Below are 16,944 nucleotides of genomic sequence, written 5' to 3' on the forward strand. Positions count from 1 at the left end.
ACTGAATGTTACCACACAGTGTATGTTCCTCTTTCCACAAATGCATCTCTCCCACTGCTTCTACCGTATCATGATGGACAGAACTTTCAGATGAGAGGGTGAAAGAAACCTTTCCACCTTTGAATTGCCCTTGTTAGGCATTTTGTCAAAGGAACAAGAAAAATATATAATAAATCTATCAAACATTTTGTCACAAAATTTTCTACTGATCATTCCATTAAATAAGTCAGTTATATTAAGCTTACTTTTTCAAACTTTAGTTTTAGCATTGTGTAACAGATAAAATGTATGATAATATATAAGAAAAGAAAGATGCCCTAGCCTCATATCATATTTGGAAGAAGTTATCTCTTACCTAAGCAGGGTAAAAACAGATTGGAACTAGATCTCATATTGGTGATGAGAACAAAGGGACAAAACATGGGAAAGAATATTTCTAGAGATGTAAATATATTTACTCCCCATATCACTGGATAGTTTAAGTAGGTTCTAATGATAGCCACAATGGAAGAGAATGAGTAAGAGATGACAAATGTGCACAGCAGGATGAGGATAGTTTGGGTGGCTCTGTCTTCAGGTGAGACTTTCAGAAAGTGTTGAGCACTGTGGTTATGCTTGACTTGTCTCTTATGTCTGTAGAGAATACTAACCATGGAGATACTTGAGCAGGCCATGAGACCCAGACAGAAGACATCAGAGAAGCACACTAAAGATATATACAATGTAGTTGCTACACTGTCAGAAGCAAACAATGAGCAGTATCCATAACTCAACCTGTTAGTTGCATTTTTCTTGTAATTGGTGCCTGATTCTCTTAGTGGAGTCAAGATGTTTAGAAGCAGGTGCACGAGCCAACTGACTGAGCAGGAGGGACCAATGTACTTGGTTGCTCTGTATTTAAGCTTTATCCACCTGGAGTTATTGGGGCTGATGGTGATTGCTTGGAAACAACTCACTAGGCACATAGCATAAAGAGACACCCCCCTTGTTATTCGGGAAATATACACTATTAATTTACATTCCATGTCATCTAGGAAATTCTTAAACCCAAAATATGACATTGTCTGTGGAAACCCTCTTAAGATGACAGTCAAGTAGTTGGCGAAAGTCAAGTGCTCTATAATCAGGACTTTGGGCGTTAAATGCTTTTCTGTAAATATCAAAATAAAATAATAAAATAGGATTGAGGAATTGCCAAACATTCCCACTGTAATCTGGCAGAAGAGAAAAGTTTCTATTGCAAAATTTCCAGGATCCATTTTCATTCCTATTAAAAAAGAAAATAAACTTATTTTGGTCCAAAATCCCTGAACTTGAATTATGAGTATTCATTATTGGTGAAGTAAGCATAAATAAAGCATGCATTACTACAGTATATTTAAATAGTTCTCTCACTGCAAAAAGGTGTTTAAAACAGTTTTGTTTATAAATTATATATTCTCTATTATATTAGTGTAATGAGAAAATACGATATTTTTACTCAAGTTTAGTATTTTCTCTGACGCGGTGGTAGGCATCTTTAATTTTAGAAGTCAAGAACCAGAGACAGACATATCTATTAATTTCTTGGTACCCTTGTCTATGCTGGCAGTTCTAAAAATGTTAGGAATATATACAGATTAAGCATATTATAAAAATATAAAAGATTAATGTGTATGTTTTCTTTTGAATAAACTCAATGTTTTGCAGTGAATTTTCAAAGATGGACATTGATATTATTTGCAAAATTCCATGAAACATTTCAAAATTCATCAAGAAAAAGTGACAGAAGTATTTGAACTGCGTATTTCTAACTATTAAAATATTTAGACTAAATATAAATTTAATATTTATATTTATAAATATTTAAATATTTACAATATTTAAAAATATTTAAGACTAAATTTGGAAAAACCTAAAATATAAAATAAGTTGAAATGGGTTTGCAACTTGGATAAATTTCCTATAAGGAATTCAGAAATGTCCAAAATGTGTACAGAAAAAGGCTCAAAATTGCCAATACTTAAGGGACTCCAATGAGGGGATGGAAGTGAGAACTGCAATGAGACATCATCACATACTGAATAAAAAGGTGTTAGTTAAAACAAATTACTATAAATAAAAGCAAGAGTTAAAGCAGCTCAGTACATGGAGGACAAGAACCCTAGTGTAGACTCCATAGCAAAGTAAAATACTGTAGAAGTATAAACATTAGTATTGTTTGTCTTCAACATAATTGAAAAATAATAGCCACGTTCCAATTGTAGTGTTACTGAGTTTCCTATATGATAGGTCATCAACTCTTGTTAATTATAATAACAAAGGCTGTATAGGGAATCTGGCACATAAGATTATACAAAGCGACACAGAAAATGACCAGTATTGAGTAAGAAGGGATAAAGGTATTCTATCCTAATGCCCTGCTGAGACACAGCAGTTACCAGGAAGAATGTCAGGAAAACACAATCATTTCTTTCTTGAATGGTTGGGGTAACTCAATGATCAGACCTTCTGATCCAAAAAGAGTCTGTGTACAGTGTATGTCCACGTGCACAATGGGATTATATTTATATCCCCCCACACTGGGCACAAATATTAATGTTTAATTATTCTCAAACTAAAATGCTAAAATTCTTAGAGGAAAATGTTAGAAATACAAGGCCTAGAGGCAACCATACAACAACAACACAGGAAATTCACCAAGAATTAACTAATGAACTGCATGAAATTAAAAGCTTTCTGTACATTAAAGGAAACTACCAGCCAAGTGGAGATATAGCCTACTGAATGGGAGAAAATCTTTGATGCCTGAATTTTACTCAGGAGCTTACAACCTACATGCATAAGGACAAATACGGATTTAAAAAATCTTTTCATTAACTTTCCAGTGAACAAGTAGTTAAGAAAATGGGCAAGGATAGCCTCGTTGGTCATCAATTGAAGAAGAAACCCTTAGTCCTGTAAAGGCTCTATGCCCAGGTGTAGGGAAAGGCCAGGGCCAGGAAGCAGCAGGTTTGGGTGGGTTGGTGAGCAGGGGGGGGGGGTGGGACTAGGAAAGGGGACAACATTTGAAATGTAAATAAAGTAAATTCTAATAAAAAAAGACAAAAAAGGAAGAAAGAAAGAAAGAAAGAAAGAAAGAAAGAAAGAAAGAAAGAAAGAAAGAAAGAAAGGAAGGAAGGAAGGAAGGAAGGAAGGAAGGAAGGAAGGAAGAAAGAAAGAAAGAAAGAAAGAAAGAAAGAAAGAAAGAAAGAAAGAAAGAAAGAAAGAAAGAAAGAAAGAAAGAAAGAGAAAATGGGTAATGATTTCTTTATAAACTAAGCACCAATAGGCAATAAATGGTTTCTGAAAGTATTCAATATGTTTACCTATCAAGATAATACAAATTAAAAATTCTTTGTTATTGCATTGCACTCCTTAGAATGATTAAGATCAACAGAATAGATCACAAGAAATGCAGATTATGGTGTGGAAAAAAGGAATCTTCATTCTATAATGGTAGGAAGTTAACTACTTTGTTCATTATAGAAATAAATATGAAGATTTCTCAGAAGATAAAAAGGACTACGATATAACACAGCTATATAATATCTGGGCATATACTGAGAGGACTGTATGTTCTGTCACAGAGACACTGCACATCCATGCTAAGTGCATAATTTAGAGCAGGAGAGAAATGATGGTCATCAGCAGATAATCGAAGTGTGGTATAAATACAGAGTAGATTTGTAAATCTGTAAAAGAATATATAATTATGAAACTTTTAGGAATTAGATGGAGTTACAGTGACTTTTAGCAAGGTGACATAGACTTGGGGAAAATAAAGCAGATATTCTGTTTCAAAGAATGATGTGAATCACAGTCTCTCTCTCTATGTAAGAGTGTGGAGACACAGTGGCTTTGGACAATACACCCAAAAGGGAGATCACAGAATGAGGAAAAAAACTTGTTGAGGAATAAAAGGGAGGGGTGTAGAACAAATGTGCCATTAAAGTGGAAAGGAATATATATAAAACACGGGGGTGGGATGGAAGAGAAAAGTTTAAGAAAAGAATGAAAAATAAATTATAAATTTAATGGAAAATATCATAATGAAATCTAATACTAGATACTATGTATGCTAATTAAAACATGTAAAAAACAAAGCCAAATTAGAAAAAAGGAGTGTAGTTTCATAGTAAATTTTGCTCTTTAATAATGACAGTTTTCATAGTCAGTCAATGAAATGAGAACAACTTGCACTCAATTCTTAAAGTTCTGAGGAACATTATGGAAAGAGAGACACAGCTCCTAAAACATATCTATTAACTTCTATACATGTCCACTGTATTAGCTGCATTTGCTGTCACAAAAATAAATGGATTGTGTAATGCAAATTAAAAAAAAAAACATTAGAGTGATGATTCACATGGCTGCAAGAAGAACGTGACTGTTCCAGGGACACAGCCTTGGGTTTGTGATGAAAATGTCCTGCAACTCAGGTCATGGCTGACCTGTATACCCACAATGTTAAGCAGTATAAACTGTTTATAGTTTGAAATTTGTTCTAATCTTAAATGTAAGGGGATTGTGGTTAATATATGAAAAGTTGAGGTTATGTTACATGATACAGAGCTACAGTGAATGCAGTCAAGTAAAGTCAAAACTGATACAGGCTCATAGGTTAGTGATATCAAATTTAGGGTCCCAATGATGAGTTTGCATTTTTGTTCATAAAGAAGAATTTGAAGTATATTAGATAGGAGTAAAATGTAAAGATTTGTTTTCATTTGGGTTTCTCTTTGTAACAGCAATTCATGGCATCAACCATGTATATGATATCTTCTGAAATTCTACACATTGGTCATGAAAAGAGAAATAGAGAAACCTGTACATACCTATGTCTATTTCCCAGAAGTAGAGAGGCCTAAGTGGACAGGTTTCACATGCCATGACCACTGTGTTTGTTCTTGCAAATAATACATGAGCTGGAATCACATAAAAAATTTTAAGATGTATTTAGTGAAAAATAGAAATCAAAGAAATATCTGTCATATTTCTGACTATCTGAAGTACCAAGAAATAAAACATTTTCCTACCACAACAAATATAGTTCATTCAATTTATGAATTAATCTTTATGCCTCCATACAATTCAATTTTCCTAATTAATCACCTTATAACTCTACCACTGATAAGATTATTTCATTTACTAGAATCAGTATCCTCTTTCACCCATTATTTGAATCCTGCTTTATAAAGATAAAAATATAATGTAGAGATTTTGAGAAGTATAAAAACTGGTGAGTAGGAGGAAGAAAATGAATAAAAGTACTTTAACATATTAGGATAAGATGTGGATGTAGTAGATAGCTTTTCCAGCCATTGCAAGGTCCTGGATGGGGATCCCATTGTCATCAGTAAATAAAAATAAAAATATCCAATTAAACCTTTCTTTGAAAGTCTAAAATTTAGAAGGAGACATGCAAAAAAAAAATAGAAAGAGGTAAAGGGAAACAGAGACAAACAGAGAGAAGAGAAAGAGAAAAAGGCTAAGCGAAGAAAGGAAAGAAGAAAATGAGATGATATCTGTGATAAGAGAAACTCAGTAGCCTTCTACAAAAGGAAAAGGGTTCACATAATGTGGGCAGTCTGCTTTGCCCCAAGTTGTAAATAGTCCAATTTCATCCAAAAGCCCATTCAAGTTCCAATGCCTAAACCAACCCACAGTCCCCTTTTCCTACTATGTATGCCTTGAGTTCTTTCTCTCTTTCTTTCCTTCACCTTTCTTCCTTACTTACTTTATTTCTTTCTTCCCCCTTCCTTTTTCCTTCTTCCCTCCCTCCCTCTCTTCCTTCCTTCTTTCCTTCCTTCTTCCTTCCTTTTCTTTCCCCCTTTTTTTTGCTTCCTTCCTCATTCCCTTCCTTTTCCCCTTTGTTTCAGTAGAGCTGATGTAATTTTTAATATAGATTTTAACTACAACTAAAATTAAGAGAAACTGTTGTGAAAAAGTTAAGATGCTTCCAGTAGCACTAGCATGCCTTTTCCCAAACCTGCTTCCTAATGTCTTCAGTTCTTACTACTCCTGTGCACTGGTCACTTACCTCAATGCTGGATGACACCACTGTAGTAGCTATTGTGAGAAGTGAGTCAGCTGAAGCTGTGGTGAGACACTATCCCTCAATTAAAGGTTCATAATCTCCTGATATTCTTTCCCAGAGGACAGGTCATTTTAAACTTAGATCTAGAACCATGTTGACAGCACCTCCACAAGAGCCTGGGGTAACTTTTAAAGACCTTGGTCCTGAGTTCTTGTTAGAAAACAAAACAAATAGTAGTATGGATCACAGGAATAACTCCAAGGAAGCAACTGGGAATCAGAATAGAAACTTTTCTCTCAGCCTTTGAAACACAGGATGACATAGAGGCATGCAGAAGGCACATGGTTTCATTGCTATGAAAGTATAATTTCATGACCTTGACTCTGGAGGGTCCTACCCTGTCATCCAGAATCTTAGACAGTTTCAACATCTCAAGTGTGTTTAGTCCCAAAGATACTCAGAACAAATGGCTAACTCAGGGGCCTATTAACATATCAGCAGATTCTGTCTGCCAGGTTCTCACAGCATTGCAAACAACTTCTTACAGGGTTTGGTTCCTTTCAGCACAACCCCTGCCATTTAAATTAAAACTCTTTATACTCTCATCTTCCCTTCACTTCCCCTAGCCCCTCTATCCTTTAAAACCAAGATATGTTGGTTTATGGGCTACAGTTACCCCATATCTACCCAGACACAGGGTAACCGTGTTCTCACTGCTTAGAAGAAAATAGAGCCATCCCTGACAGTGAAAGGAGCTGAGCGGAGAGGACCAACTGTTGGTCTTGTTTCTTCTCAGGGTCTTCCTTGTCTTCTTGGTTCTTCTCATGCACTGTTTTAGTTTCGTTTGCAGTGTTTTCTTTGACTTCTGTTGCTCTCCTCACCTCTCTCCTCTTATGCCTGGTTCTGTGCATGGGCCTTGTCTAATGTGCTACAATTTCTCAGAGCCTTGGATGCTTTCAAATGCTTCTGAATGTTCTCTGTTTCACATCTACAATAAAAACCTTCTTGCCAATGAGAACTTGGTGTGGTCATATCCACATTTTCATTCAAAAGTGTCCAATTATTAATGCGCCACATTCTTCAGGTTAAGGTTTTGAAATGATTAACCCATGTTTTGTGTATGTGTGTGTGTGTGTGTGTGTGTGTGTGTGTGTGTGTGTGTGTGACTCTTTGTTGACTCTTATGTTTTAGAGAAATACATTATATGTGCATAATACATTTTATACACATTGTATATAAAGTTGGGTCAATCATCACAGTGTGAGCTATCATGAAGAGGGCTGATGGGAGCTTAGCTTTAATTGAATGCACGTATAATAGGAATGCATGCCAAAGTAGCAGGTTTTATGAAGCATTATTATATATGGGGGTTTGCCTTTCTCAATATAATTACAGAAAATGTAAGTATGATTATAACTGTAGTGATGCTTCCAGTAGTAGTATGAGAAATTTCTCTTTTGATATGTCTTTGTAGATATAGTGTTGGTAGAATTATAAATTGCATTTAAAAAATAAATAGTGTGATGATTAACAAAATTATTTTTGTATGTTTGTTTTTAAACCATGAGGAAATTGATATTTTCCTTTATGATTTTAGAAAAATATATTTTCCTAAAAATAACTAGCCTGTGGTGAGATAGTACAATCAGTAGACAAGAACAATTGTTTTTTTCAGGGGACTCAGTTGAGTGCCCAGAACCAATTTGGTAGATAATGCCCATCCAAGATAAACCTGAGCCCTCTTCTGACCTGCATGAACAATCATTATATATATGGTATAGGTACATGTATACATATTACAATACATAAAAGTAAACATTTTAAAAATATTTACTACCTTGTCACTACACAGCTTCATCCTTTTAAGTTCTGTCATTAATTACATTCAGGATCCTACAAATTTGAGGTGTATAAAAGAGAAATTTCTTCTTTCTCTGCTATCTATTTATGGAGATGAAATATGAATATGCCTAAAACTTTATTGTGCTAATCACTGAAGACATCCTCCTTCAAGAACACTTCAGGCAGATTCTTCTGTGGAATTACAAAAGAATAAACCTTTATGTCTATTTCTCTCTTATTGATATAAAAACATTTTATATTCACTAGAAATTTTCCTTTAAGTAGATTATAATTATTAATTAGTTAAACAAACTTAAGAATTGTGTAAATGTCAGATTCTGTACTCAGGTGGTAAAGCCCAGGGTCTTTTAATGAACATAACTGTATAGAGAAAAGCAACAGAAAATATAGTTTACAGCCTTAAAAATGGGAACCATCATGGGAAAGGTCTGGCTACAAAATGAATCATAATTGCATGGATATATGTAATGGGGACACTTTCCCTACCAGGAAGTAGCCTTCACATACATATAGCCACAAGCAGATTCATTATAGGAAACAGCCTTTAGTCGGTAGATGTAGTCTCCCCAGTGTCAGGCAAACATGATATCTATTATACTATGGAAACCTAAGTAGCCTCCAGAGTGAAGAAAGCAGTCTGCCCTACCAATAAGTAGCCTCCACATAGCAGGAGGTGGGTCCCATTATAAGTGAACATATTTTTAGAGTATCACTTCGAAAATTAGGAATAATATCAATGTGGCTTACTCCATCTGTTTCTTCTGATTGTTGTTTCCACCATCTTGATATGAAAGGAAAGATAACCTACTGGTGTGCAGACTGGAAACATAATTATGTGTCATGTGGGGAATAGATTAGTCTTTCCTGTGATTGTGATCAGACTCTAAGTACACAACCTATAAATATATTATTTCCTGGTTTCTTACCAAACAGAGCAGTTCTTGCAGGATATTTGCTCACGCGGTGAACTCTTGTTGGTCTGTGTTGCACCCACCTCAGGGCAGGCTGCTCCCTTGGGAAGCTGAAAGGCAGGGGCTTTGACTGCTGCCAGGAGGGTGTTAGGCTTCAGGGAAGAGCCTAGACAATGCTCTTGGGGTGGGAAATTTCAGGCTGAGATGTGGGCATTGCTCAGTATTGTAATGCTAATTACTTTCTTCAAGACTTTGTCCCCAGGAAGGAGAGAATCCAGGAAGTAACCCCAACTGAAGTTATGGGAACCCCCTCCTGGCTGCCCAGCAAGTTATCCCTGATTGATGAATAAAGATGCCTACAATCTATAGCTGGGCAGAAGTGAGATAGGTGGCATTTGTGGTTTCTAGGCTTGGAGTCTGAAAAGAACATCAAGGAGGGAGAGAAGGTGGAGAGACAAGGATGTGGCTTGTGAAAACATAGCCATGAGGACTAGTGATTAGAGTTAAGAGCTACCCGGATGATACATGGCAAATTATAACTTGGAGTTATTGATGGGAAAGTAGATTCTAATAGCATAGAGGGCAGATATCTGCCCAGCTCTAGTGTGGATTAAGGCTTATAATAATAATAATAGTTGTGTGTCTTTTATCCAGGAGCTGAATGATCAAAAGTGGAGCAGAACCTCCTAATTGAGATTAAATATTTTCAGCAATAAATTGGTTAACCAATATGTGGCAAGGACTCACTTTTAACAGAATTAATTTTAGATTCTTTGTTTTAAAAATGTGTGTTATTCCTTTAAGACTAGGAAGCCAGAAAAAAATGGTTCCTTAGCAACATTTTTTTTTCCCCAAGCTGCATGGGATTCTTGACAAGGGTGAAATCCATGCTGGTTTTGAATGCATGATTCCAGGGGAATGATTTAGGGGTTAAAGCATGAGCTAAAATACAGCTGTGTGCTCTCCCCTCCCCCAACCAACTGAATGGCAAATCAGACCGCAAAACCCTGGAGCTACAACCACAGTCTTAAATGCCATCCACCCTGGATTATTCAGTGCTAAGGCTGAAGTGCAACTCTGAGCTAAGGACAAATGTCAGCTTAGTTGCACAGGTGCAGTACAGCATCTGAGCTAAAATATAACAGACACAGGAAGAAGAAACAGGCGGGCCTCTAAATTCTGACCAGCTTGGACTACACAAGAATGCTAGGACAGGACCCTTTGCTGATAGATACAGCCACTTGCAAAAGACAATCTACAATAAAAAAAATGCCTCATTTTTTTCCTTAAGAATAGTATGTAGGATTTTACTTAGTAATTAGTAGAAATGGCCTTAGTAATTAAAAAAAAAAATACACCTAACTCTTATAAAGGAGAATTTGGGGATTTTTATCCACATAAGGTATGTTTGCAATTTCCAATAGAAAAATTATGCTTTTGTGCTGCTAAAAACCATTCTGCCCTAGGAAAGATATATTCCGCTGGTCATTGTGGAGACCCAGAGTCGGGGTTGGGCAAAGTTGTTTTGCTTTCATCAAACATAAAGAAATGCTATGCTAATGAGAACTAACATGTGGTAGAATTTCAAGCCACTCTGAGTGGCCAGCTTGTCTCCTTGAAGTATGGGGCTTCCATGGGAAATCTAATAGAAATGCATGAGAGCTAACGTAAAAATGGATGATGTCATGCTGGTATGATCAATCAGTCTCTATAAACATGGGCTTTCATGGAAGACTATCCAAATATATTATACAATAATGAAAGGAAACTTAAATAAAGTTGAATATAGAGTAGGATATTAAATTAATTTATATAAAGAGAAAGAAAAATGCAGGATATTTACTGATAGAGATATTAATTTACAAAAAGGGAGAACGAAATGGGAGCTGATATAAATATTTTCAGGATATATATATAAATAAACACTTAGGAGATGAAGGCAGGAAAAGACAGGTTCCTTGTGAGTTTGAGGCCAGCCAAATGTAAAGGCCAGATTCAATTCATCCCAGGATACACAGAGAAATCCTGTCTCAAGAAATCATAATAATTGTCTTAAATTGTTGTCATTATCAAAATGAAGGTGGTTATAAATTCACTGGTTATGATCGTATTACAATTCCTCTATGAGATAGGTCAAAGTAGATCAGACCTAAATAAAAAAGGGAGCTGCTAAATTGGACTAGTCTATACTCTTTTTTTTTAATTGGATATTTTCTTTATTTACTTTTTGAACGTTATGCCCTTTCTCTGTTTTCCCCCTTACCAGAAACCTCCCTATCCTATCCCTTCCTGCTTCTGTGACAGTGTTTCTCCATTCACCCACCCACTCCTGCCTCCAGTCTAGATGCCCCTACACTGGGGCATCTATTGAGCCTTCATAGGACCAAGGACCTCTGCTCCCATTGATGCCTTCCAAGGCTATATATGCAGCTGGAGCTGTGTGTACTTCTTGGTTGGTGGCTTAGTCCCTGGGAGCTCTGGGGGATCTGGTTGGTTGATATTGTTGTTCTACCTTTGGGGTTAAAACCCCTTCAGCTCCTTCAGTTCTTTCTCTAATTCCTCCATCAGGGACTCAGTCCAGCTGTTGTCTGTGAGCATCTTCCTCTGTATTTGTACGGCTCTGGCAGGGCCTTTCAGGAGACAGCTATATCAGGCTCCTTTCAGCAAGCATTTCTTGGCATCCATAATAGTGTCTGGGTTTGGTGACTATATATGGGGTGAATCCCTAAGTGGGACAGTCTCTGCTCTACATTTTGTCTTCATATTTTTCCCATGAGTGTTTTGTTCCCCTTTCTAAGAAGGACCGAAGCACCCACACTTTAGTCTTCCTTTTTCTTGAGCTTCATGTAGTCTGTGAGTTGTATCTTGGGTATTCAGAACTTTTGGGTTAATATCCACTTATCAGTGAATATATACCATGTGTGTTCTTTTGTGATTGGGTTACCTCACTCGGGATGATATTTTCTAGTTCCATCCATTTGCCTAAGATTTCCATGAATTCATCCTTTTTAATAGCTATGTAGTACCCCATTGTGTAAATGTATTACATTTTCTGTATCCATTCCTCTGTTGAAGGACGTCTGGGTTCTTTCCAGCTTCTGGCTATTATAAATAAGGCTGCTATGAACATAGAGGAGCATGTGTTCTTGTTATATGTTGGAGCATCTTTTGGGTATATGCCCAGAAGTGATATACCTGGGTCCTCAGGTAATTCTATGTTCAATTTTCTGAGGAACCGCCATAGTCTATACTCTTAATGATGTCAAATTGCTATATCAAAGGCATGCTATGTTGGAGAAAAGGCTCTGTATTTGTACTAACAGGAAAGAAAAAAAAGAAGGAAGGAAAGAAGGAAGGAAGGAAGGAAGGAAGGAAGGAAGGAAGGAAGGAAGGAAGGAAGGAAAGAATGAACGAAGAGATTCCTGAGTAATAAGGATCAGATTTGATGGAGGAAGATCTCTTAAAGATCTTGGCTGTGAACAGGAAGAAAGATATAAAAAATATCAAACAGGACAGGTAACATGATTTGCTGATCCCTCTACATGGAAATGGCCCTGAAACTGGCTGAGGCATTAAAAAAAAAAGTCTCTAGCCAGAACTTTAGCTATACATAGCCATTGGATTCTGTTGGTAATAGAGTCCTAAAGATTTACCATGTCATCATTTCATATGGCATGAATGGAGATTTATATTACAGTTTGGTTATATAATCAAACTGACTCATTAAGAAAGACAGTTGTCTCTTACCTGCTCAAACAAGGAACAAAAATTCATCTTTAATTGATCTGTAAACATTGCATACTCCATGCACTGTATTAATATAAAATATATATTACCTCTAAGAGCTTTATTTTTACAGAAAAACAAAACAAGACACAAAGCAAAACAACAACAACAAAAATGAAACAAACAAACAAACAAACAAACAAACAAAACAAAATGAAACAAAACATCCAAGAATGCAGGCCAGACAAGGTTCACCCTCAGGGATGTTGTGGTACTGAGACTTGCTGTTCCAGCTCCCTGCCTTAACTTCATCAAAACTTAATTCCCTAAAGACTTGCTTTTAGGACAACTTCAAAACACCTAGCTCACTTGGTACAGCCTTTCAGACTGTTCCAGGAAGGTCTTAATTTAAGCCTGCACTTTCTCAGCATTCAGAGACCTGACAACAAATGCCACAGCTAGCTTTCTTAAGACTAATACTTTTTTTCTAACTTTCTTGTGCTGCCAGAAAGGAATTCTTTGTCTCAATTAATCAGGAAGCAATTATAAGAACATCATTCAAATCCCTTAAGTTGAGGTGGATGGCTTTGGTCATTTATGAATAATAGAAATATTGTTATTTTAGACAATGTTTTAGAAATAATTATGGTCTCAGTCAGGGAGGAAATGAGATAGAGGGTTTAGATTCAGGGATTCCTATCTTTCATTTCCTCTTCACTATCTTTTTATTTCTTAGGTAAAGGTTAGGGATTGAAGAGAAAAAGAGAGGATATGAAAATATTATGAGACATAAGACAAAAAAAATCAGATTATTGAATCTACTCTTAAATAAAAAAATACTTTATAGGCATAATCTTACAGTGGTAAAGATCTTTCTATTTTGATGCAAAATGAGGTTATACTTTGTTACATTGGTAAAGATTTTTCTTGTACATTAATACAAAAATAAGTTTTTTGATACATTGGTATATGTTATTTTATACTAATACAAATTTAAAATTATTTTTATACATATAATGTATATGTGTGTTTTAATGTTTACTTATGGAGCTGTACTTATACATTTCTTAAAGATATAATATAAAGTTCTCATTCATTTGAAAACTACTATTATGAATTATTAAGGATGATAAAAATTCAAGTTAGTATCCACATTTTGGTCTTCTTTCTTCTCGAGTTTCATGTGTTTTGCAACTTGTATCTTGGGTATTCTAAGTTTCTAGGCTAATATTCACTTATCAGTGAGTGCATATCATGTGTGTTATTTTGTGATTGGGTTAACTCACTCAGGATGATATCCTCCAGATGCATCCCTTTGCCTAAGAATTTCATGAATTCATTGTTTTAATTGCTAAGTAGTACTCCATTGTGTAAATGAACCACATTTTTTGAATCCATTCAACCAGTACCCCTCAGAGCTGTGTCTCTAGTTGCATATGTAGCAGAGGATGGCCTAGTCTGCCATCAATGGGAGGAGAGGCCCTTGGTCTTGTGAAGATCATATGCCCCAGTACAGGGGAATGCCAGGGCCAGGAAGCAGGAGTGTGTGGGTTGGGGAGCAGGGTGAGGGGAGAGTATAGGGGCCTTTGGGGATAGCATTTGAAATTTAAATGAAGAAAATATCTAATTTAATAAAAAAAATTCAAGTTAGGACCTATTAGGCATGGTTAATAAATACAAATTAATAGCCAGATAGTCACACCCATAGTCATACTAGATACTAATTTATTTAATTACAAAGAAATTCAGATAGTAAATAGCTAAGAATAAGCAGTGCTTGACAATTCAGATATACAATGGTGTTCAAAATCCACAGAAAGTTGCATTTAATATTATTTCATTATTAAAAGATCTTTTGACTCTGAGACAGCTCTGCTCCTGTACCCCATTCCACTTCAAAGAAGATGATGAACATCAATGACCTCCATGTTGCTTCAATTATTGCAAGCTAGCAATTGGACAAAGAAAATGTCCATGGTTCATCTATAAACAAATCTGTCTAGAGAGGGCAAACAGACACAGAGAAGTCAACTGCCAAGCTCTTTCAAGACAGGTTAAGCAAATCTTATATAATTTCTGCTTGACAAAATATCTGTCAGATATACTAGGCCAGAAGGCTGAAGATGGGTGCTCCGATGTTATAAAAACAATATTTGGGACTGTCCAGGCATTCAGTTGTCTCTGTCATTTCAGCATTTCCTGAATACTCAAATAATATTTATTCCTTCTCATGGGGTTGAAGACTAGATAGTCAGAGTCTGAAAATTAAACTTATATTGTTTAGCATTTAGAAAAGATGCTTTAGGTCTAAGAAAATATTTTAAAGTTAGTATTTCAAATTGGGATAGAAATTAAGATAGAAACCAAATGAAATACTGAACTTCAAACTCACCAAGATAGGATAGATAATATAATACTTTCTCCTGAGTTATAAAATATAGACTAGATATTATAAATGTATATTTTATAGTTTTCATAATTGCTGCATTTGTATTCAGCTTATATCTAAAAAGAAAAAGAGTCTTCTATTTGATTAAGAGGGGAAATTATTGAGGTTTGGTGTTTGCTATCTATTGTAATGCTAAATACCGACTTCAAGGCCTGGTTACTCCCAGGGATGAGAAAATCTGCACATAGACCAAAGTGATGCTATGGGACCTTGCAACCCAAGTTACCATTAATTGGTGAATAAATATTCCTATAACCTATAGCTGGGCAGAACTGAGGTAGGTGACATTTGGTGTTCCCAGACTTGGGGTCTGAGGAGAACTATAAGGAGGGCGAGAAGAAGGTAGAAAGAGGAAGAAACCATTCTGGGATAGGTGAATTATGAAAACGTAACTATGTGAGCTACCAAATTGGAGTTAAGAGTTGCCCAGATGGAACATGTCAAATTATACTTTGGGGTTATTGATGGAGAAGTAGATCTTAATAGCATAGAGGGTAGGTATATGCCTACTTTAGTGCTGATTAAGGCTTAATATAATAATAAAAGTTTTGTGTCTTTTATCCTAGAACTGAATGGCTAAAAGCAGGACAAAAACCTCCTATGGAGATTAAATATTTTCTTCAACTTGCAGGTGAAACATTAATAGCCTACAAAGAAAGACAAAACATTGCTAATGTTTCTGAAAGGAAAAAATAATTGATCTCTCTTGCTGAGAAGAAACTTTTATAACAATTGCAAAAGGGGAAATGCATGGTGATAGTCTAGAAGAGCAGATTTTCCACTGATACCAACACCTGTATGGTGCATAAATACATAATTAGAAATGTTAGTGTGGCAGAAATGTCCCAGGCTGATATATAAATATCCCCCTGCCTTTATTTAAGCCTTTTTACATGGACACTTTCTCCCTGCAAGGTGTGGTAGTTGACACCTTTGGTTCCAGCACTAAAGAAACAGAGGAATTATAATTTCCTCCACAATGAACCAGGCCCACACAATGAAACAAACAAACAAACAAACAAATAAAATAATGAAAACCAAACCAAACAAACAAGAAAATTACCACAACCATCCAAAAAAATATTTAAAAAAAATAACTGAAAGTTTAAGAAGTGATTTGAACAATGATATCTAGGAATGTGAGTATAATGTGTTTGAAACATTTCATCACCTCATCCATTATGTCAATGACTGAGAACTATGAAACTATAGACCCCAAAAGGGGATCCAATCTAATTACATTCATATTAAGTCTTCCCAAATTTGAATATTTGCACTAAAGCACTAGTATGCACAAAGCCATTTCTTATGCTAGTGTCACTGTTGTGTATGCATGTGAGAGCATCTTACTTACTCTTACCTTACAACATCTTACCTTACTCTACCATTGTACCACTTTTCTAGACAGGGTACGTTACTAACATGTAGTAGCCAAAATGGAAACTCATGGTGCCACGTGCCACCCCAGTTTCTGCCTTCCACGTAATGGGACCAATGCAAATGTTTTGAACCATATTTGTAAGTGTACACAGATATTCCAACTCAGTCTTCCTGATTAAAATGTGAGTACATCCTTGACTAGGCCATCACCCATACCTAAGTCATCTCTTCTAGATTGTTAAAATCTTGCTGAAATGTCAATTCCCCAGTCTCACTTTTAGCATGTAAACAAACTAAATTTAGGCATGTTTATCAAACAACCAATTTTGTTTTATTCTGTTAATTTAGAACAGTGCGTATTCTCCCATGTCAGGATTTTGATGGAGGGAGTACATCCACTAATGACAGAACTGTGATACTATGTGATGTCAGAACTTCTTCCCAATTGCAAATGACTGTCTTTTTTCCTGACTCAGCTATTTATCACCCCAGTTACTCACTATGAGAGGAGTCTTCAAGCACTCAACAGTCAGACCCTCCATGAATCTCCATGTTTC

General features: G+C 35.9%; 1 protein-coding gene across 1 annotated transcript; it reads right to left on the reverse strand.

The window, feature by feature from the left end:
* Positions 1 to 344: 344 nt before the first annotated feature.
* On the reverse strand, positions 345 to 1,265 carry Vmn1r238 (vomeronasal 1 receptor, 238). The gene has a single exon (NM_001167539.1). The coding sequence runs from the start codon at positions 1,263 to 1,265 to the stop codon at positions 345 to 347; it is 921 nt and encodes a 306-aa protein (NP_001161011.1).
* Positions 1,266 to 16,944: the final 15,679 nt, after the last annotated feature.

This window comes from Mus musculus, chromosome 18 (genome assembly GCF_000001635.26).
Source record: "Mus musculus strain C57BL/6J chromosome 18, GRCm38.p6 C57BL/6J".
Classification (NCBI taxonomy): domain Eukaryota; kingdom Metazoa; phylum Chordata; class Mammalia; order Rodentia; family Muridae; genus Mus; species Mus musculus.

Coding starts and splice junctions, on each gene's coding strand:
- Vmn1r238 (NM_001167539.1), bottom strand. CDS start 1,265: ATGAAAATGGATCCTGGAAATTTTGCAATAGAAACTTTTCTCTTCTGC.